Raw genomic sequence first — 27,686 nt, forward strand, 5'->3', positions numbered from 1 at the left:
GTTGCAGCTGCCTCTTGCTGTGCTCAACTACTGTAGATCAAACAGCAACTAGAAGATTTTTGTGTGTTTTCTGATTATGTGCCCTTACTATGTGATAACACTAGTGCTCTCAACATGACAAAGAATCCAGTTCAACATAAGAGAACAAAGCATATTGATGTGCGATATCACTTCCTCATAGACAATGTTGAAAAAGAGCTCATCTGTATGAAGTTTTGCAACACAGAAGATCAAATTGAAGATATCTTCACCAAGGTAGTGAGTAGGGAGCACATTGAAGAGAATCTTTCGGCACTAGGGTTGATAAAATCAACCTACGGACCTGGTCCCTCGATGATTGGCTATGAAAGAAATGAATAGGTAAAATAGTTAGAAAGTGTTTTCTGGCAAAGTCTAGCTTATCTCTATATCGTTGCAGGTAGACACGCATGACGATTATAGAACAAACAAGTTGTTAATGGTTTCGCATTTTGGTTAAAGGATAAGGCTTACATTTGCAAAATCTGTCAGAGAATCTGGTTCCCTTGACACATGTTAGTAGTTCCTCTATACTCTCGTGCACAACTTTTTAAAGGCTAAAATGGTTCCACATCATTAAAATGTCAGTTTCTATCTTTCCTGCTTCTTAAACCCAAGCATCCTACCCGTTACGAAACAACCCATTTTACCAAAAAATTGATACCCATTCCTAACCGGTCCCTCAGCCTTTTTTAAATAAATTCAAGCACGATCACTTTCATAATTGTTCACATCACAAGACAAAAATCCCCATTTTCTTCAACAACCAAATACTCTCTTCTTCTATAAACTCTCACTACGCTCCATCATGTCTGAAAATCTCGAAGCCAAAATTGTTCCAAGCATCATCCCCAGTGCGTCTTCACCTGTTGAAGCACCAGTGAAAGAGTCTACGACCCTTATTTCATCCAGTCCAAACCCTAAGCTAGAGTCACAACCACCCACTGCCTCGTCTCCGACCCAACCAAGTACTAGTTCTCATCGGAGTCGCAAAACTTCGACTCCCAAGAAGTTTATGGCTATGACCTCTCCTTCTGCTTCACCGGAACAAATGGTCGAATAAGATATAATGGAGGGAAAAGAAACTTAGGAAATTCTAGTCTACCAATGGAAGAAAGTTCTAAGATACAACAAGGTGTGGGTCGTAATAGTGATGAATCAGCAATGACTACCCCATGCCTTGATTTGAATGCTGCCGATTCTAAGGGTAATGTTTTTCCTATGTTTTTAAGTTTATTTTGGAGTTGCAAGAACAAGAAGCTATAGAGAATATGTTGCCAATAGCTGTTGAGGGAAGTCCGGTTGGAGGTAATGAGGGTGTGTCTAAAACCAATGGGTCTCAGGAGGAAGATAATGATACATAAGTAGATGGTAGGGAACTGGTGCTTGTCAAAACTTTGGTACCTAACAATACTACTGGGGAACCAACTGAGGGACCTGATCCCTCCGCCCAAGAGGAGCCATCTGCTTCTACTTGGGATAAAACCCCTGGTTCTCCACAAGAACCCCAGGTCAGTACTGATCCCGCCCTCTCTCCTCATTTCTAGGTTGAGCCATTGTCAATTGTGTTTCCTGAAATGAGATCTCTATCTAAGGAAGAGAATGAGGATAATGAAGAAGATTATGACAATGTGGCTCTTGCGAGCTTCATTGGTGCTAGGAGTAGAAAGGAAACTCCCCAAGAGTCAATTCCTAAGAAACCTACCACTAGGTTGCAGAATAGGGAAGCTCTTGAGTCGGTCCTAAGGAAAAACAAAGAAGAAAAGAAGAAAAGGAGATTGGTAAAGGATGGAAATGATGTAAATGAGAAGGTAGTGCCTCTAACACTAGTTGTTGATATTGATGATGAGGTGAATGTAAGCACGTGATTTTTGCACTATATGAGAATTACTCCCAAAAAATTCAAAATAAAATGATTTTTCCTTGGTGTGCAATTTTTTGAATTTTTGTGGTATTTTTGTGTAATTATTTGTATTTGTCTGTGCATGTTTATTTGCTAAATTAATAAAAAATAGAAAAATATGTCGCGTTTTGCATGTAGGATTTAATTCTACAATTGTTAGTAAGTGAGTTTGTTTTACAAAAATTAAAAATTACAAAAATAGGCATCTTTTGCATTTTTAGCATTTAATGTCCAAATATACAATTTTATGCTTAATTATTACTTAATTGTGCGTTAATTGTTATTGGGAGTTAATTTGCGCTTTTATAACTTAATTTATTTCTTAATAATAATTTAAGTATTTTTATAATTTAGTTTTAGAAAAATAAAAGAAGAAAAGAGAGCAAAAATACAAAGAAAAATCGGATTGGGCCACTTCTTCAATTGTAAGCCACAGGCCCAAAAAATTGTCCAACCTTCCCCACGACCCGGTCCATTTCAAACCGGGTCAACCCAATCCATAATCCAAAGACCCAACACCCCTATTATCTTACATTTTTACAAAAACAAACAAAAAGAAAACCCTAAAAATGCTAAGCTATCCCCCCCCCCACTTCTTTCTCTTCATCTTCCCCAAAGCTCCAAACCCCACCTCCCATGGCTGCCCTTTACCCTCCATTCTCACGTCCAAACGACCCCTCGCGTCTTCATCTTCTCCACGGCAAGCTCAGGCTCATCCATGGCTGCCCTTAACTTCACCATCGTTGCCCTTGCTTCATCTTCTTCGTCGAGCTCAAGCTTGAGCTCAGGTTGCCATGGCTGCCCCACCCCGTCACCACCTGATGCTGCCGCTGCTTCGTCATCTTTCTTTGGCACCAACGAACCAGTCCAAACGACAAGCAGTTCCGTCAAAATAAAACAGTCCATCGTCGACGACCATCCTCGCCATGAACGAGCCCGCCTGCCAGCTCCTCTGTGCCGCTGCTGCTGCATCGTCTGCTGCTTCAGCTGCGTTGCTGCTGCTACTCCGTCGAGCTCCACCAGCAGCGACTTCCATACCTGGACCCGACAAGTTTACGTACCCGTTTGTCCTTAAGGCTTGTTCGAAGTTGCGATATGCCCAGCTCGGGAAACAGATTCATGGGTTGATTTTAAAGTTGAGGTCGTCAAAACAGTCCATACATAGTTCGAGTTCGTCGTTGGTCAGTCGTTGTTCGTCGTTTCGATCCGGTTAGTGGATTTTTTTTTTAAGTTTCATTTTGTCCATATTTTTGTTTAATATTTTTCGATCCAAAATCGATAAATGTTCAATTCTTGTTTTTGTTCATCGTTGAAATAATTTTCTAGTTTGTTCATATATTTAATTTTCAGATTCAAATGAAAATTTAATTAATTATTTTTCAGTTTATTTCATGTTAATTTTATTTATTTTTGTAAAAAAGAATTGTTAGTTTAATTTTAATATTGTTAGATTTAGTTTAAATCATTTGGATCTGTCATGTTTGTTGTTTAATTCATGTTCATTTTGTTTGAAGTTCGTTTTTAATTCAATAATTTAATGTGAAGTTATGTTTTGGTTTTTTTAATTCTTTTTGATTCAATGTATCTTTGTTATAATTTTGTTGGAATTAATTTAAAAAAAAGGTCAATTGATTATTTGAAGTTTAGTGATTTGAATATGTTTATTTATTCTGTTTAAGCTTGATTTGAGTTTAATTCGAATTTGAATAAAACTTGCTTGTTATTGTTGTTGAATCTTTTCATTTATGTCCATACTTTGTTTGATTGTTCTTGAATCCGAAATTAGTATAAGTTTGATTTTCTTGTTTATTGTTTATCATTTGTGATTATTTCTTGAGTTTGTCTCATGATCTTGTTTAAGTTTAATATAGAAATTGTTGGTTGTAATGTTGTTAGATTTAATTTTAAGTTCAAATGATTATTGAATTTAGAAATCTGAATATACTTGTTTGTTTTGTTGATTGTTGAATCTGAAAGAAGGTTTGTTTGTTGTTAAAAAATATTGTTCAATCAAAATAATTTTAGTTGTTCTTTGTTGTTCATCAATTAGTTTGAATTTGTTGTTGAAGATTGTTTAGAAATTGGTCACATTTGCTGTATTTTGGTTGAAATTGATTAGGTGAATTGGTTATAGCTGATGGGGGTAGCTTGGTAATTGCAGTACGTTCAGTGGTAAAATGGTAATTGTAATAAGGCCGGAGGGGTAGTTTGGGAATTGTACATTTTGAATAATTCTTTATGTTAAGCATGGAGGACAAATTGTAATGGGGTGTGGGTGATATAATTGTTTATGTTAGGCATGGGGAACAAGACATAATGGGTTGGGAATAATTCTTTAGTTTAATATAGTGGGGGACAAAATATTAGGTAGTGGGATTAAAAGGGGGATGAGTGGGAAGATAGTGGGTTTGGTAGGGGAAAATGGTTGTTTTATTAATTGATTAAAGGGTTTGGGATGGGATATAAATGAAAGAACTTGATCAGATTTTTGGACAAAAAAGAGGACGGACAGATAGAGAGAGAGAGAGAGAAAAAAAGAGCTGAATATTTAAGAGAGAAAGAAAATTCCGAAAAATATTAAAACTTTCAAAAAAAGAAAAAGAAAAGAAAAAATACAAATAAAAAAGGAGTTGGAAATTAGAAGAGAGATTAGTACACACCTGATAAATATTCTGATATACGGGTTTAGAAATTAAGGGTTAAACATTAATTAGCCTTTCAAATCTGAAAATTCCCTTGGTTTCTGTCCGTTGTTTGTTGTCGGTGTTTCTGGATTTTATTTTGATTTTCAAATCTGTTCCTGGGCTATTGTTGCTGGGCTGTTGTTGCTGTGCTGTATTGTTATTACTGCTGCTGATCTCCCTTTTCTTTTGCTTCCAATATCAGGTACACAACTGACACGCTGGTTATTGTAAACCGAAATATGAAGCATGAATACGAAAATGAAGAGTTGAAATTCTAAATTTAATTTAATTATATTCTGAATTTTATTTGTATGTATAAATTATTTAGCTTGCAAAAATCAGAATCATGTAGCTATTTAATATATATAGTGGAACATCCGACGATAGCTTAACGGTTGAACTATCTATATATTGCCTAAAAATAAATAAATGGTGTAGTAACTCCGCCTAGTCAAAAAAAAAAATCAAACGAATAGGCCATTGAGGAACTTGGTAGGAATATTGTTTAGTTAAATAATATTGGTTAATTTCAGCATGTAAATGGTCTAGGATTAAAATTAGATTGCTAAATTTTTTTTAATGTGACAAACCCAAAACATGCCTAGTATAATGTAACTAGGTAGTAACATGTGAATAAGACGGCCCAGGTCTAGTTTTATGTCATACACGTTGGGCCTGGGCCCGCAGTGGCAACGGACTGTCCTGTTTGCATCATTTTCAGATTTTATGAATCATATTCGAAACTCATCTATAACAACTCAAGCATGTAAATAAATTAAGACATTTTCTCTTTTATTTTGTAGAGACAAATTTAATAAGAGAAAAATGTAGGCATTTTAGGACTGTCCTTTAAAAATAAAATGAGATGAGCCTCGCCCAATAAAATGCACCAATTGCGGGGCCCTCAATAAATGTTTAATTGAATATTTAGAATTCGGGATGGACTGTTTAGTGAATTCCACGGTCTTACCCAGAAATAATAATACGCTAATCGCTTTAGGCACGATTTTAATAATAATACATTCCTAAACACGGGTGTGCATTTCATGCGACCCAAATCCAAGTCCCAAAACATCAAATAAAATGTGTTCCAGATTGTGGGTGCATTTCATGTGACGCAGTCCAAAGACGTATTTTAAGCGATGTTCACATTCTTTTAAAAATAATAATAATAAAGTGGTAAAAAGTTAAAATTGGCACATCGGTTCATAATTGTATTAAAATAAGATAAATAAGCCGAATATGACAGTTGAGCGACCGTGCTAGAACCACGGAATTCGGGAATGCCTAACACCTTCTCTCGGGTTAACAGAATTCCTTATCCGGATTTCTGGTATGCAGACTGTAATATGGAGTCATTCTTTTCCTCGATTCGGGATTAAAATTGGTGACTTGAGACACCCTAAATCTCCCAAGTGGCGACTCTGAAATAAATAAATAAATCCCGTTTCGATTGTCCTTTAATTGGAAAAAATTCCTTGTACCCTCGCGGGGGCGGAAAAAGGAGGTGTGACAGTGAATGAGGAACTTGGTTCCTTAGTTCGTAAGTCCTCAAAGAAACTTACGTTTCCAAAGTCCAGGAAAAAGTCACATGTGAGTGAGATGAGTTTGAGCAATGTTGAGGGTGAAAAATCTAGTGAGAAAGTAGTTGAGTAATCTGGTGAGAGAGTAGTTGAGGAGTCTGGTGAAAGAGTGGAGGAGTTTGCTGAGAAGGTGTCCAAGAAATCTGCAGACAAAGGAAAGAGTGTGAGAAAATCAGTGAAGCGAAAGGCTGGTGCCAATAAGGAACGTGGTTCCTCCAAGAAGGCCAAAATGAATGTGGCCAAGGACGAGGAAGGGAAAATTTGAGAAACCGGAAGGTGCTGCGGGGACGCACATTTGCCCCTAATATTCTTGACATGTCAGGAATGCGCCAACTGGCTGACATCTATGAATTGCAACAGTGGACACATTTGTTCACAAGTGACAGTTCCAAAGTGTATGAGGCAGAGGTGCGTAGTTTCTATGCCGACTTCTTCATATTTGAGGATGATAACATCTGTATAAAGGTGAATGGTGTTGATTTTGTGATGGATACTACTGCACTAGGAACCATCTTGGACATGCCTACTAGCGGAATGTCCTCTATTGAGGGGACTTGTTCTTCGAAATTCATAAATGTTATCTTGAAGAATAAGGCAGTACAACAAGGGAAACGGGTACACAAGAAGGACCTCCTTCTAGTGTACCAACTAATGTTTGAAATGGTGAACAAAGTTCTGCTCCCACACGTTGAAAGACGTTCTATTACATCATGAGCAGACTTGGTTCTCATGGAAGCACGGGTCTTATGATAGAGCACATGAAGGAAGTGGCTGAGTTTAAGGATGGCAATCATGGGCTGCCTTACAGGTTCCTCCTCACTAAAGTATTTGAATTCTTCAAAGTCCATTTGGGAAAGGCTAAAGTGGATACTCGCAAGCAAACCTTCTCCAAGACCACCTTAGAAGAGTGTGAGTGCATTGATAAGAGGGAAGGGATTGGCAGCAATTCCACTATCTCTCAGCTAATTAACACTCAGAATAGTGCCACTAAAGAGATAAGGAAACTGAAGGCATGGAATGCCATTCTCGAAGATCAACTCAGTCAGGTTCAGGAGGCACCTGGTTCCAGCAGTTCCCAAAGCACAGAGGTTGCATGTCTGACAAAGGAAAATGCTGACCTTAGAAAACAGGTTGAGGGCCTGAAGGAGAGGCTACTCAACGAGCAGGTGTCAACAAATGCTCGAATGGACATCCTTCTTAGAACCCTTGCCTCTTCATTTGGGCCTTCCCCTTCCAGTGCTCCTTAAAAGTCGTTGCCTTCCCAGTGTCAAGTTCAAGTATATGTTATCTTATTTGGTTCCCCTGTGTTAGATATGTTTATTAATGGCTGGTACCTTTTTGTTGTTTTATTTTGTGGGTAGTTACTAACATCTAGAACTGTTCCTGTTTTATTTTCAAAAATTAATGAATATTTCGTCCTTTTACTGTGCATGACTTGCTTTTTTGCTTTATCTTCAGTTATGTTTGTGTGCACACATGTGGCATGAGTTAATCATGCTAGACTTCTTTTTGCTTATTGCTTGCTACTGATCTTTTTATGATGCCAAAAGGGAGAAAGTTAATTAAGGGGGAACAAGATGGGGAACAAATTCAAGGGGAATACAGGAAATACGTATACCATTCTGGTTCTTAAAGGGAGCTTCAATTATAAGTTTGTCATCATCAAAAAGGGGAAAATTGATAGGTTATATACATCCTTGTTATGTTTTGATGATGTAACAAACTTAATAATAAGAACCAGATAAGGAACCTATTACACATCCTCAAGTACTTAAGGAAAATAAGTCTCAAGTTGGGGACGTGGTTCAACTCTTCAGAGTCAAAGAAACAACAAAGGGAACAGATGATCACCAGTTCCTTTGCTAACTGTACCAGTCAACCCCCCAACTACCATAAAGTTACTGCCTGCATACGCAACAGCGCAAACAATGCAACAGTCAAATTTATGGGGAATGCCCTTATACCAAACATGCTTGCATCATTCAAGTGATGTCACCTATGTAATATTAACATTGAAGCAAAGGAAAACAAGTAACTTGCACATTCAAGAATCCATTAAGCACTCTCTCAAGTGTGTGTCAATCCTGCAAGTGTTACTCAAGGCCATCAAAAACAAAGAACAACATAACGAAGGACCAGTTTCCTATATTGAGTCATTGCATGTCCTTAGTTGTGTTGCACCTTTGTTAAAGTACTTTACTTGTAATTCCTACTTAGCTTAGTTAGAAGCATTGTGTAGGAAACCTTTTGTAAAATCATAAACCTTGTGTGTGTCTTGGCTAGAGTTAGTCGAGTTGTAAGCTTTGTAATAGAGTTATTGCTAAGGGACTTGTAATAGAGTTGTTCCAAGTTAGTGACGGATTAAGAAGTTAATTCTCAGGTTACAATAGGTTGTAATCTGAAGTTTGCTCAACAGTAAAGTTGAAATCCTACAAAGATAGGTCGTGTTTTTAAATCCCGCGAGCTGAGAGTTTTCCACGTAAAACTCTATAGCGTCATTTACTTACTGCTATGTGCGTGTGTTCTTTGGAAATTAAGAGACAACCTAATTCTCTATGCAGTTTGATGGACCTTTAGTTTCTTTCCCAAACACTCCCTGAAGTGCTCCAATCTCAATCAAAGTTAGATCAGTTAAATGTAACATCAAACTCGCTGAAAGCGACATAAAGAATCGGACCCATCATTAGCACAATTATACGAGTGGGCAGACATGCCAGTTTTACGATGGAAATTTGGTGGATTATTATTAGTTTTTTTCCCTTTACTTTTGAGGACTTAAAAAAAGATTTACGTCACTTGCTCTATTCATAAATCATATGCTTCTTCTGCTAAGTTGCCTAAGATTAACCATGGTAGATCTTGAAAAACATAGAAAAGATATATTTCCCCTACTGATTTAATAAGACACTTACTAATTTGGAAGACAAACAATTTTCATTAGATTAAGAAGATGATTTCTTTAATTGAATTGATTTTCATAAAGATATTTTATGTCGAAAATGTTTCACCGGAAGCCAAACAAAGTTGTCTGCTTTCATTTTTAAGGAAGAAAACTAGAGTCTAGCATAGTAGGTTTCCTTTGTCTCCTTTTGGATATGCTGTGGCCTCATGTCATGTTTATGTATTCAAAATCGCCTATTTATGTCAAACCAATATATATCTAGATAATATGTTTTATATATTACTTTTGCTACTTATACTGCAATTAATTAATATACCTTTATGCTTCAATATTTATTTAACTGTAATTAATAATGTAATTTAATATGAACGTCAAGTGCGAATAAGTTTTTTATATTTATGTTGCTGACCTCAAGTTCATGTGATTTCATGGCGCAAGTTTCATCGACATTACCACCAACTTTTTTTCCTTTCAATCTATGATCCATGTGATATATGATAAGGGTGTGGCATTAAGTAGGCCACTGCCTGTCCATAATTGCGATCCCATTACGCAAAAGAATTTATGGCCACATTGCCTAATGGTTATGCATATGGTAGCATCGTACTTTTGGTTGAGTTACCAATAAGAGTATCAATTTTAATGGTCTCCATTTTGATATGATGTGTCTTTAGCATATATATGGACCAGCCATATACAAAAGGGCCACATAATAATTTGACAGCCGATTAATGATAAGAGTTGTGGAAAATATCATTGAAGGCTATAGTTACTAGGGATCTTTTCTTCAAGAGTGAAAAGCAATTAACACATGTATAACAAATTTGCCTCTATCGTTAATATGTTGGTAGCTAATTACTCCCCGACGGAAAAAGTTAGCTTTTGAACATACAATTCACCAACAATTACTAGCATAGTCGACTTGTGCAATAGAGCTCAAATTAAAGCACCTCTTAGGTTGAGTAATCAGTCTTGTCTTTAGTCTAGATCATAAAAGAAAAATTGAGATATATATTTGATGGAGCGATGAAAAGGATAGTCACTAAATATAACAAATTAAAGTGAGTTTCAAATTGACAAGAGGAAGTAGCTAGCAAAAGTTTTAGGGATAGATGAGTTGCACCTATAGGCTATAGTGAAAAAAGAAAAGCATAAAGGGAATTGATGTTGATACTCCATGTGATAATCAGAGAGGCACATGCAAATACCAAAGTATCACTTAAAAAAGAACACTTTTTTCTTTAAGTGTTTTTTCTTCTTCTCCTCCCCACACTCCCAAGAAATTAATTGGTGGTGTGACCATATATCCTTATCTTATCACTTTCCAAATTCCTTTTAATATTTTTATTCCTCAATCAACTTGGTCACATCAAAAATTTGACTTAGGGACCGTTTTCGTTTATATCTCGTTTTTTGAATTTAATAAATCTCTCCTTATATGAGTTTCATGTAATAATTGTGGCTTATCAATATAGAGCTGTGGATTTTCAATGCAGATTCAGAATGAGAATAATGTCATATTAATATTTACGTTTTAATCATTTTTTAAGTATATAGTCAATAAGAATATCATATAGATAATCTCAACTCAAATTGTTTGAAACTGAGGCATTGTGGTAATTATTGGTAGAGTTTGAGTCGAAAATAATAAGGATCCGCAAAATCCGCTCTAAATATGTCTATACTTGTTATTAGGAGTGTACAAAGGAAACCAACAAACCGTACCAACCCAATAATCCGAGAAAAAAACCCGACTATGGTTTGGTTTGATTTGGTTTGGTGTTGGAAAAAAAAACCCGAACATAATTGGTTTGGTTTAGTTTTAACTAAAGAAAGTCAAACCGAAACCAAACCAACCCGACATTATATATATAGAAGTTTTAGATATATTTAATATATAAATATATTTATTGTGATGTAATTTATAAATATTTCTTAAAAATTTTGATAAATTTATCTTTTAAGGTATTATTTTAAGGTTGAACTTAGAACTTTTGACTGTTCCAATAAGTTTTATAGCCATTAATATTACTAAATTAAATAATGTTAACAAAAACCCAAACCAAAATCAAATCAACATTAATGCTAACAAAAAATATTCAATTCAATAGTCAATACTACGAACAAGAATGTAATGAATATTTATTTTTTGTTTTGCAATAATTTAGATAACAATGCATAACCTATTTTTATCTTTTCTTTAGCGTTTAGTCATGTAATTAATACTCCCTTATTAGTCTACTTACTTTAGCATGACTTAGCACTTTTAGATTATGTTTATTTTTATTATGATTTTTTAATTAGCAATATTCTTATTACATAATTTTATTGTTTTTATTGTTGAATATTTTAGTATAATGCCATGACACATCTCATATTTTGTATTATTTTCTTGAAAAATACTTTATATAGTTGTATCTTACAAGGATTAAAGAATATTTTGAGTACAAGTTATATGTTTTGTTCCACGAAGATTTTACCGGGAAAAAAAAACCCCGAAAAAATCCGAGAAAAACCGATATTGAAAAACCCGAGTTTTATTGGTTTGGTTTGGTCTTTAGATTTAATAACCCGACACAATTAGTTTGGTTTGGTAATCGTAAAATCCGAACCAACCCAACCTATGTACGCCCCTAATTGTTATTAGTCTTATTTAGGATCAAAGTACATTTTTCGAATGTGGAACGTAACATTAAGTTTTGTTAAGCATTAAATTCTCAGGCCAAATCCTAGTACTTTTAGAGCAGAATGACAACTGTTAGATGTCGGCACAATTATCTATAACTTCATATATTATACTCCTATAAATCTAATAAATTGCCACAAATAATTAATGAACTAAGTTCTTATTTATAAATACTTTATTCCGTTTGTAAGCCGAAGTATAAAATACGGTTGAGATGAGAACACTATACTATGATGTTTCCTTCAATTTTAATCTACAATGTTATATATGACGTAACGATTTTTTATTTTACTATATATATATATATATATATATATATATATATATATATATTCATTAGCAATTCTAAACATTACGATTTGGTAAAGATAAAGAAATATAACCAATAAGATATTATTACCAAATGTTGTTGAAAATCAAACCAAGAACTTATCCAAAGGCGAAGGGAGAGGCCCCTCAAAAGAGAACGTCTAGGAGAAAATTAAAATAGCCCCCCGTTTCTTTTCTTTTTTATGTTTTATTCTTTATTCCACTTTAACCAACTAGGAGTAATGTCTTCCATTCCCCACTTAAAAAGATTACAAGTACAACCTAACCAACAAGTCGCCTTTTTCTTAACTTCTCTTTTTATCCCTTTTCCAAACAACTATACAAATATAATGAATATATTTCAATTTCTATATATTGATACTGTACAGGAATTTTTATACTTAAATTATTTAAATAGTATTTCCTATGTCTCATTATATGTTATACTTTTATTTTTATTATGTCCAAAAGAATAGAGGCAATCGAGCATTTAAATTTTATAGGTTCAACATTTAACGTTTTTAACATTGAACCCATTATATTCTTATAGTTATGGATTCATATCTACTATTTCTTATAATTTATGGATGTTTACACATCTCTAAATTTATGCACCGCTTCGAAAGTTACAGGCTCAATTGAACTCATGGCTATAATGCTACATCTGCTACCACAAAAGAATATAAAAATAGCACGGACTAGCTAGTTTTCGGACTGATCATTAAAAATAGTCAGCATTTGCAAAGTCATTAAAAAATAGCCACTATTTTGCTGCAACACAGAAAGTTCCAGCATAATATACTGGAGATCAGTGCACCTGTGTATGAACTTCCAGCATATTATGCTGGAACTCCAACACGCGAAAAGTTCCAGTATAATATACTTGAGACTAGAGCACTGATGCTCCAATCTCCAGTATATTAGGTTGGACCGGTATATTTTACTGGAAATCCAGTATAATTTCGTATTTTGAACAGTGTTTTCGTTCAGATTTTTCCTTACATGAAAAGTGGCATTTCGATAATTTTTGAAACTGTGGCAATTTTGAATGATCATTTGTAAATCTGGCTATTTTTGAATTTCTCCCCAAAAAAATATTATATTTCTATATTTAGAGACAATATAACTTAGACTTTCTATTTTATCCTTATTGAGATTATTTATAGTCACACAATAGTTTATGGTTTCTCTTTTAGATTACAAGTCAAACAAAGCTACATAAACTGGGACGGAGGAAAATACCGACATATAATCGTTCGCGATAGTTGGATTAATGACTTGAAAAATAAGACATGCTTACATGATGTTAAAAAACACTAATACAAATTCATACACTAACCACATATATAACTTAAATCCTTTATAAATAGCAATACATCAAGATTCATCTTTCTGATCAGTTCTTTATTCAAGAAATGGCCTTCCAATTCAAGAATCAAAACCCTAAACAAACTCACCACAATATGTCATCTATATACTCTAGCCCATTCAACCAAATGGAAAACCCTGCCTTATTATCATTGCTCCAACTTAGTACCACAAATCATCATCATCATCAGAATCATAGTAGTAAAAACAATAGAGACACCAAGAAAAGTAGAAAATCCTCAAGTAGTGGTGGTGGCATTCTTCGTATGTTTAAACTCCTTCCCATGTTAACAACTGGTTGCAAAATGGTAGCCTTATTAGGTCGTCCAAGGAAGCCAATGTTAACTGATAAAGCAACCACAGGGACTTTATTTGGTTACAAAAAAGGCAGAGTTAGTCTAGCTATTCAAGAAGATCCACACCGTCTTCCCATTTTCGTGATCGAGTTGCCGATGCTCACCGGAGTTTTTCACAAAGAAATGGGATCAGATATAGTAAGATTGGCTCTTGAAAGTGAGACAAAGACACCTAAGAAGAAGGTATTGGAGGAGTTTGTTTGGGCTGTTTATTGTAATGGTAGAAAATTTGGGTATTCTATAAGGAGGAAAAATATGACAGATGATGAAGTTCATGTTATGCAACTACTGAGAGGTGTTTCAATGGGTGCAGGTGTTCTTCCTTGTCCACCTGATCAGAAAGAGAGTGCTGCTGATGGAGAAATGACTTATATGAGAGTAAGATTTGATAGGGTGGTTGGATCAAAAGATTCAGAAGCTTTTTACATGATAAATCCTGATGGTGCATCTGGCCAAGAATTGAGTATTTTCTTTGTTAGAGTTCATTGAAACTTAAAGAATATAGTAGTTTGCATGATAGATCACCAAGAAGTGTAATGGGATAGTTCGGATTCCTTCATTAGGTCTCGGATTTGAGCCCTGATAATGAAAAACATAGCTTCTTGATAGGAAATGCTTTAACTTCCTGCGTAAAGATTCCAAACGTAAATCCAAATTAGTCGAGTCAGCCAGTGGTTCGTAAACCCTTGAAGGTTTAGGTAATTAAATTCTTTTGCCCTCTATTTTGTTTCTAGAGTTAGTAGAATGTCTAGAACACAAGGTGATATGAATTGGTTTGAGTTGTATTTGCCTCGAAAATAGAGGGAAAAAATACTTTATCTAGATTTCTACCATCCGTTAAGTTTTTTTATTTGGAAAATTTGCAGTTTTCGTGTTTAACGTATATAATACTTCAAAAAAAAAACTTAGGTGCACCGATTGTGAAAATTGATGACATGGAATTATTGAAACTTGGAAAGGTGAAAATGAAGAACAAAGAAACATCAATTCTCGTTAGAAGTTCAGGTACATGACTGTGTCTGTTAGGTTCATTCAAGCCCACTACCAAGAGTTATAGTGGAGTGATGAGCATGGGCGGAGCCACAGTGTTGGATGCGGGTTTGGCCGAACCAGTAGCTTTTGTTCATGCTTAGAGGTCTTAGATTCAAGGCTTGATTTTGGAGTCATCTTTATTAGGCAGCGATTCCCTGCACGAATCCGGATTTATAAGTAAAGGCCCGATGCAGGTACCGAAAGTTTTGAAACCGAAAAAAATTCATCTAAGGCATATTTTGAAAAGTAGCTGCCCAAAACATGAGCAACGTAACCGTCTGTTTTTTGTTTTTAATTTTGTTGCTTTCTTTTGTTTCGTGTGTTTGTTTTCTTTTCTTGTGTTTTTTTTCTATATAAGTTGCCAAAATTGCAGAATGAGTTATCCTGCAAATTTGATTAATCGCAACATCTTCATTGATATTACTAATTTAATTTCAAAAGTGCTTCCTACCTAGCAGTATCCAGCATAAGGTTCATAATCTCGCCCTCTCACTGCAACAAGAGAAAAGGTAGAAAAAACTGCAGCATTTATAAGAAAATTTTATATTTGAACTTGTTTTAAAGACTTACCCATTCAGAGGCGAATTTAGGATTTTTAAAATATGGGTGCACTACTAAAAAAAAGAAAAAAAAATATTTTAAGTGGGAATTGATCCTTGTTCTTCAAGGTAAATAACTTATCTTTGAACCACTCAGTCTTTTTGGAGCATGTGTGCCAATAGATAATATCACACCAATTCTAGAGAATATGTACATAAAATACCTAGTTTGACCATGGTTTCACGTCATTGGCGGAGCCAGGATTTGAAAGATTTGAAGTTCATGGGTTCGGAGATTCTAATCATTTAAGTTACTGAATTTGAAATGAATAATTTATACATATTCAATAAATTTTTAAAAATAAATATAGGGTTTGAACCAAAGCTATTGGGTTCGGTCGAACTCAAAGGGAACATGCTGACTCCACCCCTGGTTCACGTGCCCCATATTTTAGGCCTAGATCCGCCCTGCTTACAATCTCATAGAACTCATGCAAATTTAACAAAAAATTGATATAATGGAAGTAAAAAAATATCTCTCTCTCTCTCTCTATATATATATATATCAATTATTTTGCGATTAAGTTTCTATATTTATATGTTTACTTTAAGTCTTACCTTTTCCTAGCTAGAAGTCTTTCTGATTATAGATGTTTTGTTTTCTGTTTTCACAAATCAAAAACGATTAAAACTTCTACAAATCTTCTGCAAAAAACGCAATTATGTCAAAAATCCCGATTATGCTACAATTTTGTGATTCTCCTATATGCTCTTGTTGCTCCTTACGAAACTGCTATGCTAAATATGGAATCCAGAAAAATATGCTGAAGGATAGATCTTTCTAAGAAATTTTGTAGATAATTTGCAGAAACATTGAAATTTTGTAGATAATTTGTAGAAACATTGAAATTCTGTATTTTCATATTAATTTTTCAAATGATATGTAGTTTTGGTGTAGATTAAATGTAGAAAACAAGCCATTGTAAGTCTTATTTGACTCATTCCTCACATTCAACCTATTCTACAAATTCACGTCTCTTTAAATACAATACAACCATACTTTCTTGAATTTACAGGTATAGCAATATATATAACTTAAAAAACATCTTCTCCTCTACACAAGTTAGCTCCAAAACAGACGAAGTGGTATAACAAGTTCTCATCAAAACTTTTAACACAAAAACACAAAGCTCAAAAATAAATAAATAATAGTCTACAATTCTTCTACAATTTATCTACAATTTCTGCAATATAATGTATGTCATATCTTCTTCTTCGAGTTTAAATCTGAAATTCAGCCAAAACCAAGTCTAATCTTCACCAAAACCCCTCAAAATTGATATATAAACTCCAAACTATATCCCCAATTATTTACACAACACCCAATCCAAACAAATAATGATTTTTAAAAACCCAAATTAGAATTCAAAGCTTCAAAGCTTTTTAATGGCTGTCAATGGTGGAATTGCTGCTCTCTTATCCTTTCCTCTTATATTACTGAAATTTGGGATTGCGAGATAGAGAGAGACGTAGAGAGAATTCTCAATTCTTTGCAACAACATCCAATCCAAACAAACAATGTCTTTTGAAAACCCAAATTCGAATTCAAAACCTTGGCTATGGAAGAAATAATGGGATTTTGATACAGAAATCGTGGGTGTGGGAGGGAAACGTGGGTGAGGGTGTGGGAATTGGAGAGAGAAACGTGAGGGGAGTGGTATTAAAAGGAATATACGGTACCATTAAATTAGGAGTGTAATTACCCTTAAAAACCACTAATGGTATATAATTGGTAATCAAATATACTAAATGTAATTATATCAAACCTTAAACATTGAGGGTAATATAGTTTCCTATATGGCATAGAAATGTAAAAATTCCAATTGAGATGTAATTATTGTTATTGTTTTCTCCCAAATGAGTTGTGATTTCATTTTCATATAACTAGATTACGACTGTGCCCTGCTTCTTTTGCTGTCAGTCGTAGATGGGATAAGACTCTTTTAACTGTGAACCCAAAATCTTGGCATTAACGTGGCCAAGGGGCCGATTCACCTTTACAATAGTGCTGGGTGAGAATTAAATTTTTATGGAAATAAATGTATATGTATTAGTACGTAATTAAGTTCTCATTATCTAGTAAAATCTCACTAGTGGGGTCTGGGGAGGGTAGTGTGTACGCAGACCTTACTCCTACTCCGAAGAAGTAGAAAGGTTGTTTCCGGAAGACCCTCGGCTCAAGAAAACAAAAAGGCAAAAGGAGACAATATTAATATCACCATAAAAATCATAGGAAAAATAGGAACAACATGAAATTCAGAAGAAAGATGCAAAGCAAAAGCGTTAGCTAGTAAATATGTCCTGTATTGAAAAGTGAAATAGTAAGAAACAACATTGTCTCTAGCTATCTTACACAAAAACCCTACCAGACTAGTCTCACAAAGGTACGAAGTAAAGCAAGACTCGCATATCTCCTAACCTACGACCCTAATACTCAACCTCCACATCTTCCTATCAAGTGTCATGTCCTCGGAAATCTGAAGTCTCGCGATATCCTGTCTTATCACTTCTCTCCAATATTTCTTAGGCTGCCTTCTACCTCTTCGCATGCCCTCCACAACCAGCCGCTCACACCTTCTTACCGGAGCATCTGGGCTTCTCCGCTGAACATGCCCGAACCATCTGAGCCTCGCTTCCCGCATCTTGTCATCAATGGGGGCCACGTGCACCTTCTCCCGAATATCATCATTTCTAATCTTATCAATCTTAATGTGCCCGCACATCCACCTCAACATCCTCATTTCTGCTACTTTCATATTCCGGATATGTGAGTTCTTAACATGCCAACACTCAGCCCCATACATCATGGCCGATCTAACCACTCCTTTATAGAACTTACCTTTTAGTATCGGTGGCACTCTCTTGTCACAGGACTCCAGATGCTAACCATGAGCTATATATACTATGCATGCACCGACTTAAAAACAATTATAGAAATTCCTTGGTGCGGTCAATATTTTATCTTTAAATGCATTGCCCAAATTCAACACCAAAAATATCAAGGTCGATTGTATTTAATTGCCAAAGGTCACGTTCACATCCTCTTACATATCAACATTGTGTTATGTTAGTTGTACTAAATCGATCTTTGGCATATTTTGTTGAAAAGAAAGTGAATAGTATCTCAACAGAGTAGTCTCTCATTAGTTAGTTAAAAACACCTTAAACACAAAATTTACTACCTTTAACTTTACAACTTTAAGTATGAAAAGAATTACTACCTTCATCCAAAATATAGCCATTTTACATTCTTTAAACATAAACATGTGATGTCGAGAACACAAATGAAAGAACATATTACAAGTATTCTCTATTTCACCTAGTCTAATATGTACACAAGTTCTTTCATATTTTCTTGCTTTATGATCTTATACACAAAGTTATAGGTTTGGGATTTCCTTTCCTTGAATCCTGCAGTTGAAAACATAAGCACTTCTGTTTTCAGGTCCGGGAAGCAAATTACTATTGGGATTGTTTGAGGAGCCAGCTGCAAATGAACTGGGATTCAGCTCCAGCGAAGAAATACAAGGAAGCATTTCGAGTGTAGAACGAGGAGAGTGGTGAGAAGTTGCTCCGTAGTCGCAGGTTACAGAATGTGATCTGTGGCTTGTTTCGCTGAAACAGAAACACAAGTTCCCTTTGCATAAGATAAGCATCATGGTCAATGGAGACAACTCAAACAAATTGATTGGAACGATCGATGTTAATACCAGAAAACAAGGATGATAGATGATTTCATAGGATATAGAGTACTGTTGACAGAAACCAAACATTTATAAAAGAAAATGAAAAGGACTCGAGAAAATCACTATTACCCGTTACATAGAGATTTTGCTTGCCTAGATGATGTTCCTGGTGAAAGTAGATTAAGTTCCTTACTCAAGTTTGTTGGGTCTTTTGGACTCTGCAAAATATCATGAAAAGTTAATGGATTGAAACCACTTGAATAACACTATTTAAGCGTTATTAACGGAAAATGGATGAAGTCTAACTATGATGAAAGGAAAACAATCAAACTAATAAAAGCTCGATAAACAAAAGAGAAATCAATATCAAATACCAATATGTTAAACATTAAACAGCTTGTAAAACTCACATGTAATTTCATCCTAGAGAAATCTTCTGAGCAACCTGAAATAGTAGCACTATGCTCACGTGAACTAGTATTACCTAAGAAAGGATGCTCAAGTAGCAACAGAGCTGTCGGCCGATCTGCAGGTTTTCTCTGAAAGCAGCACCTGAGGAAATCCTTTCCTTCCGAAGATAACGTTTCTGGTACAGGTGGTGATTTGTTCAGTGCACTGAACATAGCTTTCACCTAAAACGTGACAAAAAACCAGACACAGTTTCTTTAGACATCACTACTGGAATAACTAAAAATTGGACTTCCAGCCTCTTCATTGAGATTGGGCCAGTTGACCAATGATTATATCATCTCAGGCTGTGAAGCTATTATGTGGCAACCTAATGGATAAAAGTTTATTAAAACAGTTTACCCCGTCTAATCCACTCCAAGGGGGCTGTCCAGTGTACATCTCAATGACAGTACAACCCAGACTCCATATATCAATAGCACAGGCAAGCTCTGGATTGGCATCTTTGCGTAACATAGCCTGCATTACCTGCACACAATGAAAAGGAAAACCTTAAGAACAAGCAAAAGGAAACAGCTAGCCAGTGTATAGAACGCAGCTTCAGAATACCTCTGGAGCCATCCAGTGAGGGCTCCCTTTCAGAGATAGATCAGTTGCACACGCTGAGAGCTGAGAAATAAGAGAAGCAGAATCATAATACTGCATAAATGATAAATGACTGAAATAATTAAAATGCAAGAAAGTTTACGTTGTAACTAGAATCTAAACCAGCATATAACACGTGATAGACAATTATGTCACCAACCAGCTACATCAAAGGCACATTTTCAAGTTCTGGTGTATGCTAAAGCATGTTACATCACTTCCTCCGCAAGAGATGTTATATGACTATATTTGGAGTTCATGTGCTTGTTTCAAATGTAGTTGTTCCTCATTGTTCGCATCATTGATCATACAATTTGTCCCTTAATTATATCATGGTGATTGTATAACCGTATCAGATTGCTTTATCAAGTATAATGTCCACTGGACATTTGAAATGAAATTGGTTGAGGAGTGAGGATAACATATTCATCTCAAGTAAAGTATTCAGTCCCTCCCTCCCCCAACCTCTGTTGAAAATATAAACTAGATTCATCTCAAGTACATGAATTTACTTAGTTCACGTATTAGGAAATTAATGAAAATGCATGTATGATTTTGTTCATGAACTAGGGAAGATCTTCTAGGAATAAATAAGATAGACGTATTAGACTAGGTATATGTTAGAAAAGTTCTATAAGTACCTGCCATTTTGTGTAAGCAAGCCGAGTGAAATAAAGAATAATTTCCTCACTTGTATTCAAAGAGAATTTGAGTGATTTGAGAGTTCTCCAACTCCCAAAAATCCCTAACAGACTCTTCTCTGAGATGGTCCCCACCAACCAAAGGACCCAACAGTGTCTTTTCCCTCTTTCATCCTTGGTGACTCAACCCGCAACCTCATCGTTACGGATGGAGGGCCTTTCCACTAGCCCCCCCCCTTTACAGTTCACTTCTTCCATAGGGGAAAGGAAGGAGGTGACGACTTTGTGATCATGGATATTGAGCCATGGTAACAAAGGTGAATGGAGTTTCCATTGTTTATATCTTAACTTTAAGATCACTCTAAATATGTATTCACCTAATGTTGCAGCTTGTATTACTTTGGAGTAGAAAAAGTTTTTTTCTTTTTATATTTCCTAAAGGATCCGATCGCCCCAGTTGCAATTATGCCTCATCCAAAATGATCAATGATGGAGAAACAGAGGGAAAGCAGTAATAAGAAAGCATTCAAAACTGGCAACCTCAATAGCTGAAACATGTAACTCATTTCATACTACATATAGGAGTTCACAAGAGAACTCAAACACTACAACAAAGTAAAGAAAGATTTATCATATTCTATTAAGATTTAGAAATTTCTAGGCGTACATGTTTTGCTAATCCGAAGTCTGCAAGCTTGACAACTCCGCATGCGTCAACAAGCAAATTTGCCCCCTTAATGTCCCTACTCAACAAAACCATCCAAATGCATTAGAGTTCGGATCATATCAGCGAACCAGATAAAGCATTCATTCCAGTCAATAAGACAAGAATCCAATGAAATTCCTCAATCATATCCTAGGGCAGCCCGGTGCATTAAGCTCCCGCTATGCATTTTTGCAAGAGGTTGTTTCCACGGCTCGAACCCGTGACCTCCTGATCACATGGCAGCAACTTTACCAGTTACGCCAAGGCTCCTCAATCATATCCTAAATAAAAAATAAAAACTGAAAGTATGGGCATCTTTATTTTTTAGGTTTTAGTATCATGTAAATGGATCATTAATATTGACTAACATTGTCACCTTCATTAAACCAGGCATTTACCTGTGTATTGTCTTAGTGCTATGCAAGTAAGCCAGCCCTGATACTATATGCCGTGTAAAATTTCGAACTATAGACTCTGTCATAGCTCCACCATGTTCCCGGACATACTTATTAATTGATCCTGGGTGAACATATTCCAGATATATGCAAAAGATATCTTCCATCTGAACAGCCAGTAGAATGTTATCCATTAAAACGTTCCAAAAAGATATTCAAGTAGGTGGTGTATGAAGTATGAAAGAATATCTTCTTACTGTTTCACTTCCGTAATATTGAACAATATTTGGGTGCTTTAACTGCCGGAGCACTCTTATTTCCTGATAGTTAAGACAAAATCAACAAAATAAATGTATCTTAGCTAAATATATTTCTTTATACCATATCTCATAGCATTAACTGGTGAAAAGCACTTTTATAGCATTTGCTATTACATAATAAAAGCTCAACATTTTACTGTGACATAATACCAAAAATCATGCATAAGCAAGTAGAATGAGAATCACTGCCATTTGAAAAGTCAATGCTGTGACTTCAAATAAAATTTGTGTGTTCCATGCTTAAATTTAAAGTTCAGTTTACTTTTGGCCTCTAAAATATTTTTTCAGGCCATGTTTCTTGTATTTTACAATGTAAAGACCAATTTTAGGTTTGTATGCTATATGAAGGACATTAGGACTAACCTGTTCTAGCTGCTTTATACATTCAGCAGATTTAGGGTCATCTGGATTGAGATCAACTTCTTTCATCGCACACAAAGCACCAGTTTCACTATATAAGAAGAGAAAAGGCAATGTTAAATTGACAGCCAAAGTAGGAACTAGCAAAGAAATCCAGCTTTGGTACATACCGATTAGTAGCTTCATATACACTTCCATAAGTACCACGCCCTAAAAGTCGCCCCTTTTGCCATTGACCTTTCACTGATTGAACATCTGGTTGATCCATATTGTTATGGCCGGTAGGTAATTGTGGCTGTTGTGAAACTCCGGGTGGAAGTGGTAGAGGGTGCACATTATTGCTTTCAGGCCAACCCACTGAACTTTCTGGAAGTGATTTGTGATGTGAATGCACAGCACCATTTTGGTGATTCCAAGTTCTGTTGACTGGATTCCGCAGAGTCGGGCTACTAAGGGGAGAATGATCAGCGCTTTGTGTAACCCTTGCACTTGAAAGTTGGATGGGACAGCCTGCTAGTCTATCCAAAGAAATGTCTGAAGCTGATGATGCTTGATGAAATGTAGGACGGAAAAGGTCTACTGAGTTATATCGTTTTGGGCTAAGATTCGGACTTGTAAAACCGCTGCCTGGAGCACTTCTAGCGGAGACATCAAGTCTGAAGTTCTCTTCAACACCTTCAGCATTCGGATCCTGCGTGAAACATCTACGGCGATAAGATGGAGTAGATGATCTTCTATGCACAGGATTTGTCATCTGTACTGGAGCATGATAAGAAGGATCCCTGCAACATGCAGCGGGTTCACATTCAGCATCGCGAATATGTTTGACACACTTGTAATTTGGTTTGTTTTTACAAAATCATCATGTCCAAGTTAAAGTGTTGCTATTTAAAGACAGTCGGCAGCCTCCATCATTTGCTATTAAGCCTTTTATTATCGGGGGGGAGGGGCTACTGATCATTTCTGATTAATTGTTCTACCAAGAGAAGTCAGGCACAAGGGATCAAGAATTCTATTAATTCGGTTCGACAGGAAACACCAAACCAATGCCTTTGAAGCTGTTAGACCAGCTACTTCCCATTATAAATATTGTTGTCAAAGTCATATTAGCATCACAATCTTCACTATGATAAATCTATCAGATAATGTAAGTTAACACAAATACAAATGTGGTGCATGAGCAGATTCAAACACCAACCAATAACCTACAACATGCCCTCGACATAATGCTGGCAAGGATAAAGTGAAAAAACTTCTTAACTCCACCTACATGAGTTTAATATACCTAATTCGAAATCTGGAAAAGAATATGATGGTTATAATAAACTGACATTAGTGCAAAAACTGTTAATACATGATAATCCTCTTAGCATTGGAAGTGTCTTATTTGTTTTATCAGATATATTATTTACTAGTATTAGAAAGGAAAAATTGGTTTAAGTAGAATTGAGTGAACATAACAACTAGGAAGGTGTTTAGTTAAGCTTATAAGTTGGTCAAATCAGTTTGTGATCACTTTTATGTTTATAGACACGGTTAGTAGCACCAAAAATGTGCTTATAAGCTAAGTTTCTCTGACTCTTCACTTTCGGTGCCGCACCCATGTCGACACGATGTAGGTGTAGGTGTAGAGATGGGTGTGGGATCCGTACCGGATTTGGTCAACCATTTTTGGATACTTTGACCAAAATCCACAGAGAAATTCGAGACAGAAGCAATAATTTCTAAAATCAAAACAAAAGTTAGGGTGGAATTAATGAAAATAGAATACCTTACATATAGAAATTTCTGTGTTTCCTTTTATCTCCTCGACTGCTCCTCTTGACCAATATTTTCTATTCTTCGAATACCTTGTAAGTATTTCACATAGTGTCTCATAATTTAGACATATTTTTAGATATTTGAATTATTTTAGTTGAATCCTTGCGCACCTGTATCTATACCTAGATTCGCATCCCCCAAATCTGAAAATTTAGATCATGAAATATTCTACCTCTAGATCTGCACTGTATCGGACACCCGTACCCGAGTTCGAGCAACTTAGCTTATAAGTCAAAATTCAGTCAAAAGTCGTAAGTTGGTTACCTCCAACTTATGACATTCCAGCTTATAATCACTTTTGGTTTGACTAAGATTTTACATCCTTAATATATCTTATTAACTCTGAAATGCTATCGTCAAAACAAAACCCCTAATTTCTCCCCATTCTATTTGTATCAATTTTTTGTGAATAACATTAAGGGTATTATAGTAGTTTTAACAGTCCCATTTCGACATAAGAAATTTTTTCCTTTTTCCCAAAAAATTTTCACTTTTTTTCGAAATCTGCATTTGTTTATAACATTTCCAATTTTCGCTTGAAGATGTATTTTGCAAATTTTCGAAAATTTGAAAAATTCCAAAAAAGCTGTTTTTCAAAATTTTCACTCAAAACACTCACAAACCTTAAAAAAACAACCCAAAATTATATTCATGTCCAAACACAACTCTAAATTTCAAATACCATTTTCACTTAAAAAAATTTCACCCTGTTTTGGAATTTTAAAATTCTTATGTCCAAACGCCCACTTAGTTTCGGCACTTGTATTTTGACAAAATCTATGGCCAAACGGGTCCTTAGTTTCGGCACTTGTATCCGGACATATAAATCAGCTTCAACCTTAGTTGATTGATTGATCGAAATTGAAAACCTTTCCTCATCAAAAGCAAAAATAGTGACAGAAATTAAAAAGAAGTGACCTTATGACAGCAGGATTTGAAGCATCCCCCTGGACTATGGAAAGCAAATTCTGTTTTGGAGCAGAATTGAGCTCAGGAAGCGGCAAAGGTTGAGGCTCGGCGGATTTGGACCAGTGACAAGACTGCTGAAAAGACCGAGACCCAGAATTCTTGTAGTTATCAGGAGAAACTGGCATAGATTTCGAACGTTCATCAACAACAAAAGGATGAAAATTCGTGTGCTGCAAATCAACCTCATCATCACCAACATGTCTCAATTTGCGCACCCGAGTAAGCCGTCTTCCACCTCCATAAATTTTTCGGGCGTTAGGAGATTCAGAAGGAGAAGTAGAACCAGAAGAACTAGAAAAGAGTGAAAATGCTTTTCTTGAAAATGGCATTTCAATTCGTGAGACGGGAATTCAGGATTTAGACTCAGTGGATTCAGAATGAGTATAATATGTACTGATGGATCGAGCCGAAAACAATCAATTAATATGCTTCTTGTACTAAAGACATGTCAAGAATTGTTTGTGGGGTTGTGGGATTTAGGCCATTGAAACTCCTCAAGAATGGCTGATGGGATTGTGGGGGTTAAAGGGTATGTGGTATTGTTGTTCAAGAAACTATAGAGTCGTCTCTTGCAGGCACATATACTACGAAAACTCAATTCTTATTTTTGTCAAATGTTTGAATTTGTAAGTGTACTTGTATGTAATTGGAAGTCAGAAACACGATATCTTATTTTGTTTCTTTTTGGTATAAAGTCAATTTGTCAGTAAAAGTATAATATTTGTGTACGTGTGTGAACATAGAAAAGAGAATTTTTTTTTCTATTCTACGATGTCAAGGTTGACAAGTATAAATAGCCGTGTGAAAATAGAAAAACTCACACGTAGGGCTTTATAAGAACGACATCATGTCAGTGAAGTCAGCCAGCCATGAGTCACCGTTTGGGTTTTTAACTTTTTATATTGAATAGTCCAAAAACCATATTGTACGGATTATATAGGTATCTTTTTGAAGAATATCATATTGCTTAAGGGGATTACGTTTTGTTTATTCATAGTTCTGGTATAAAACTTTTGAGATTGTTTAAACAAGTACAAGTTGTTACACCTAGTTAGTTAGCGTTAGTTGGACGTGGGACACATCACTATATATGGACACCATCCAAATTTGGTGTTTCTAGCACGTTTTGGGTCGAATAACACTTTGTTGATGTTCAAAAAGATTTGTCCTTTGGGAACTATTTTGAGATCGACTAATTCGAATTCGCGCCGAAAAAGAATGAATGAGATCTTTCTGAATAAGGAGTACTTTATTCAATGACTAAGCTCATAGAACGACAATACCATATTTTTGGTACTTCGATGACAAAGTGACTTTTCAGATAGAATAAATATAAGGACAACCTATGATACTCCCTTCGTTTCATATAAGATGAGGTAGTTTGCTCGGCATGGAGTTTAAAAAAAAATTAAAACTTGTGGTCTTAAAAGCTTAAGGGGTAAAAGGTTTGTGGGACCATGATATTTGTGTGGCTATAAAAACATCTCATTAAGGGTAAATGGAACCATGAGTCACCGTTTGGGTTTTTAACTTTTTATATTGAATAGTCCAAAAACCATATTGTACGGATTATATAGGTATCTTTTTGAAGAATATCATATTGCTTAAGGGGATTACGTTTTGTTTATTCATAGTTCTGGTATAAAACTTTTGAGATTGTTTAAACAAGTACAAGTTGTTACACCTAGTTAGTTAGCGTTAGTTGGACGTGGGACACATCACTATATATGGACACCATCCAAATTTGGTGTTTCTAGCACGTTTTGGGTCGAATAACACTTTGTTGATGTTCAAAAAGATTTGTCCTTTGGGAACTATTTTGAGATCGACTAATTCGAATTCGCGCCGAAAAAGAATGAATGAGATCTTTCTGAATAAGGAGTACTTTATTCAATGACTAAGCTCATAGAACGACAATACCATATTTTTGGTACTTCGATGACAAAGTGACTTTTCAGATAGAATAAATATAAGGACAACCTATGATACTCCCTTCGTTTCATATAAGATGAGGTAGTTTGCTCGGCATGGAGTTTAAAAAAAAATTAAAACTTGTGGTCTTAAAAGCTTAAGGGGTAAAAGGTTTGTGGGACCATGATATTTGTGTGGCTATAAAAACATCTCATTAAGGGTAAATGGAACCATGAGCCACCGTTTGGGTTTTTAACTTTTTATATTGAATAGTCCAAAAACCATATTGTACGGATTATATAGGTATCTTTTTGAAGAATATCATATTGCTTAAGGGGATTACGTTTTGTTTATTCATAGTTCTGGTATAAAACTTTTGAGATT

The 27,686-nt window shown here is 35.4% G+C and overlaps 2 protein-coding genes across 3 annotated transcripts; one reads left to right on the forward strand and one right to left on the reverse strand.

Moving 5' to 3' along the window:
- The first annotated feature begins 13,396 nt into the window (after window positions 1-13,396).
- LOC104246864 (protein MIZU-KUSSEI 1) lies at window positions 13,397-15,241 on the forward strand. The gene has a single exon (XM_009802759.2). The coding sequence runs from the start codon at window positions 13,501-13,503 to the stop codon at window positions 14,296-14,298; it is 798 nt and encodes a 265-aa protein (XP_009801061.1). The 5' UTR covers window positions 13,397-13,500; the 3' UTR covers window positions 14,299-15,241.
- Window positions 15,242-18,557: 3,316 nt separating this feature from the next.
- On the reverse strand, window positions 18,558-26,051 carry LOC104246867 (mitogen-activated protein kinase kinase kinase 5-like). 2 transcript variants are annotated; one of them, XM_009802761.2, is made up of 11 exons: window positions 25,341-26,050; window positions 22,772-23,383; window positions 22,605-22,692; window positions 22,179-22,241; window positions 21,925-22,088; window positions 21,488-21,563; window positions 20,144-20,203; window positions 19,937-20,062; window positions 19,537-19,758; window positions 19,256-19,344; window positions 18,558-19,055 (listed from the first exon to the last, which is right to left on the reverse strand). In XM_009802761.2, exons 1-11 carry the CDS (start codon window positions 25,718-25,720, stop codon window positions 18,821-18,823), a joined length of 2,115 nt encoding a protein of 704 aa, XP_009801063.1. In that variant the 5' UTR covers window positions 25,721-26,050; the 3' UTR covers window positions 18,558-18,820. The 2 variants fall into 2 exon arrangements, 1 of the variants encoding a protein (XP_009801063.1); XR_716084.2 differs by having other exon boundaries at window positions 18,916-19,055; window positions 19,611-19,758; window positions 25,341-26,051.
- Window positions 26,052-27,686: the final 1,635 nt, after the last annotated feature.

The sequence above is a fragment of the Nicotiana sylvestris genome, chromosome 10 (genome assembly GCF_000393655.2).
Source record: "Nicotiana sylvestris chromosome 10, ASM39365v2, whole genome shotgun sequence".
Taxonomy (NCBI): domain Eukaryota; kingdom Viridiplantae; phylum Streptophyta; class Magnoliopsida; order Solanales; family Solanaceae; genus Nicotiana; species Nicotiana sylvestris.

Bases quoted from the DNA above. Each gene is read 5' to 3' on its own strand.
- LOC104246867 (XM_009802761.2), bottom strand. From the start codon at position 25,720: ATGCCATTTTCAAGAAAAGCATTTTCACTCTTTTCTAGTTCTTCTGGT. The intron at 23,384-25,340 runs GTCACTTCTTTT...TGCATGTTGCAG, and splicing joins TCAAATCCTGCTGTCATAAG to GGATCCTTCTTATCATGCTC. The intron at 21,564-21,924 runs GTAAATGCCTGG...TTTGTTGAGTAG, and splicing joins AGCACTAAGACAATACACAG to GGACATTAAGGGGGCAAATT.
- LOC104246864 (XM_009802759.2), top strand. From the start codon at position 13,501: ATGGCCTTCCAATTCAAGAATCAAAACCCTAAACAAACTCACCACAAT.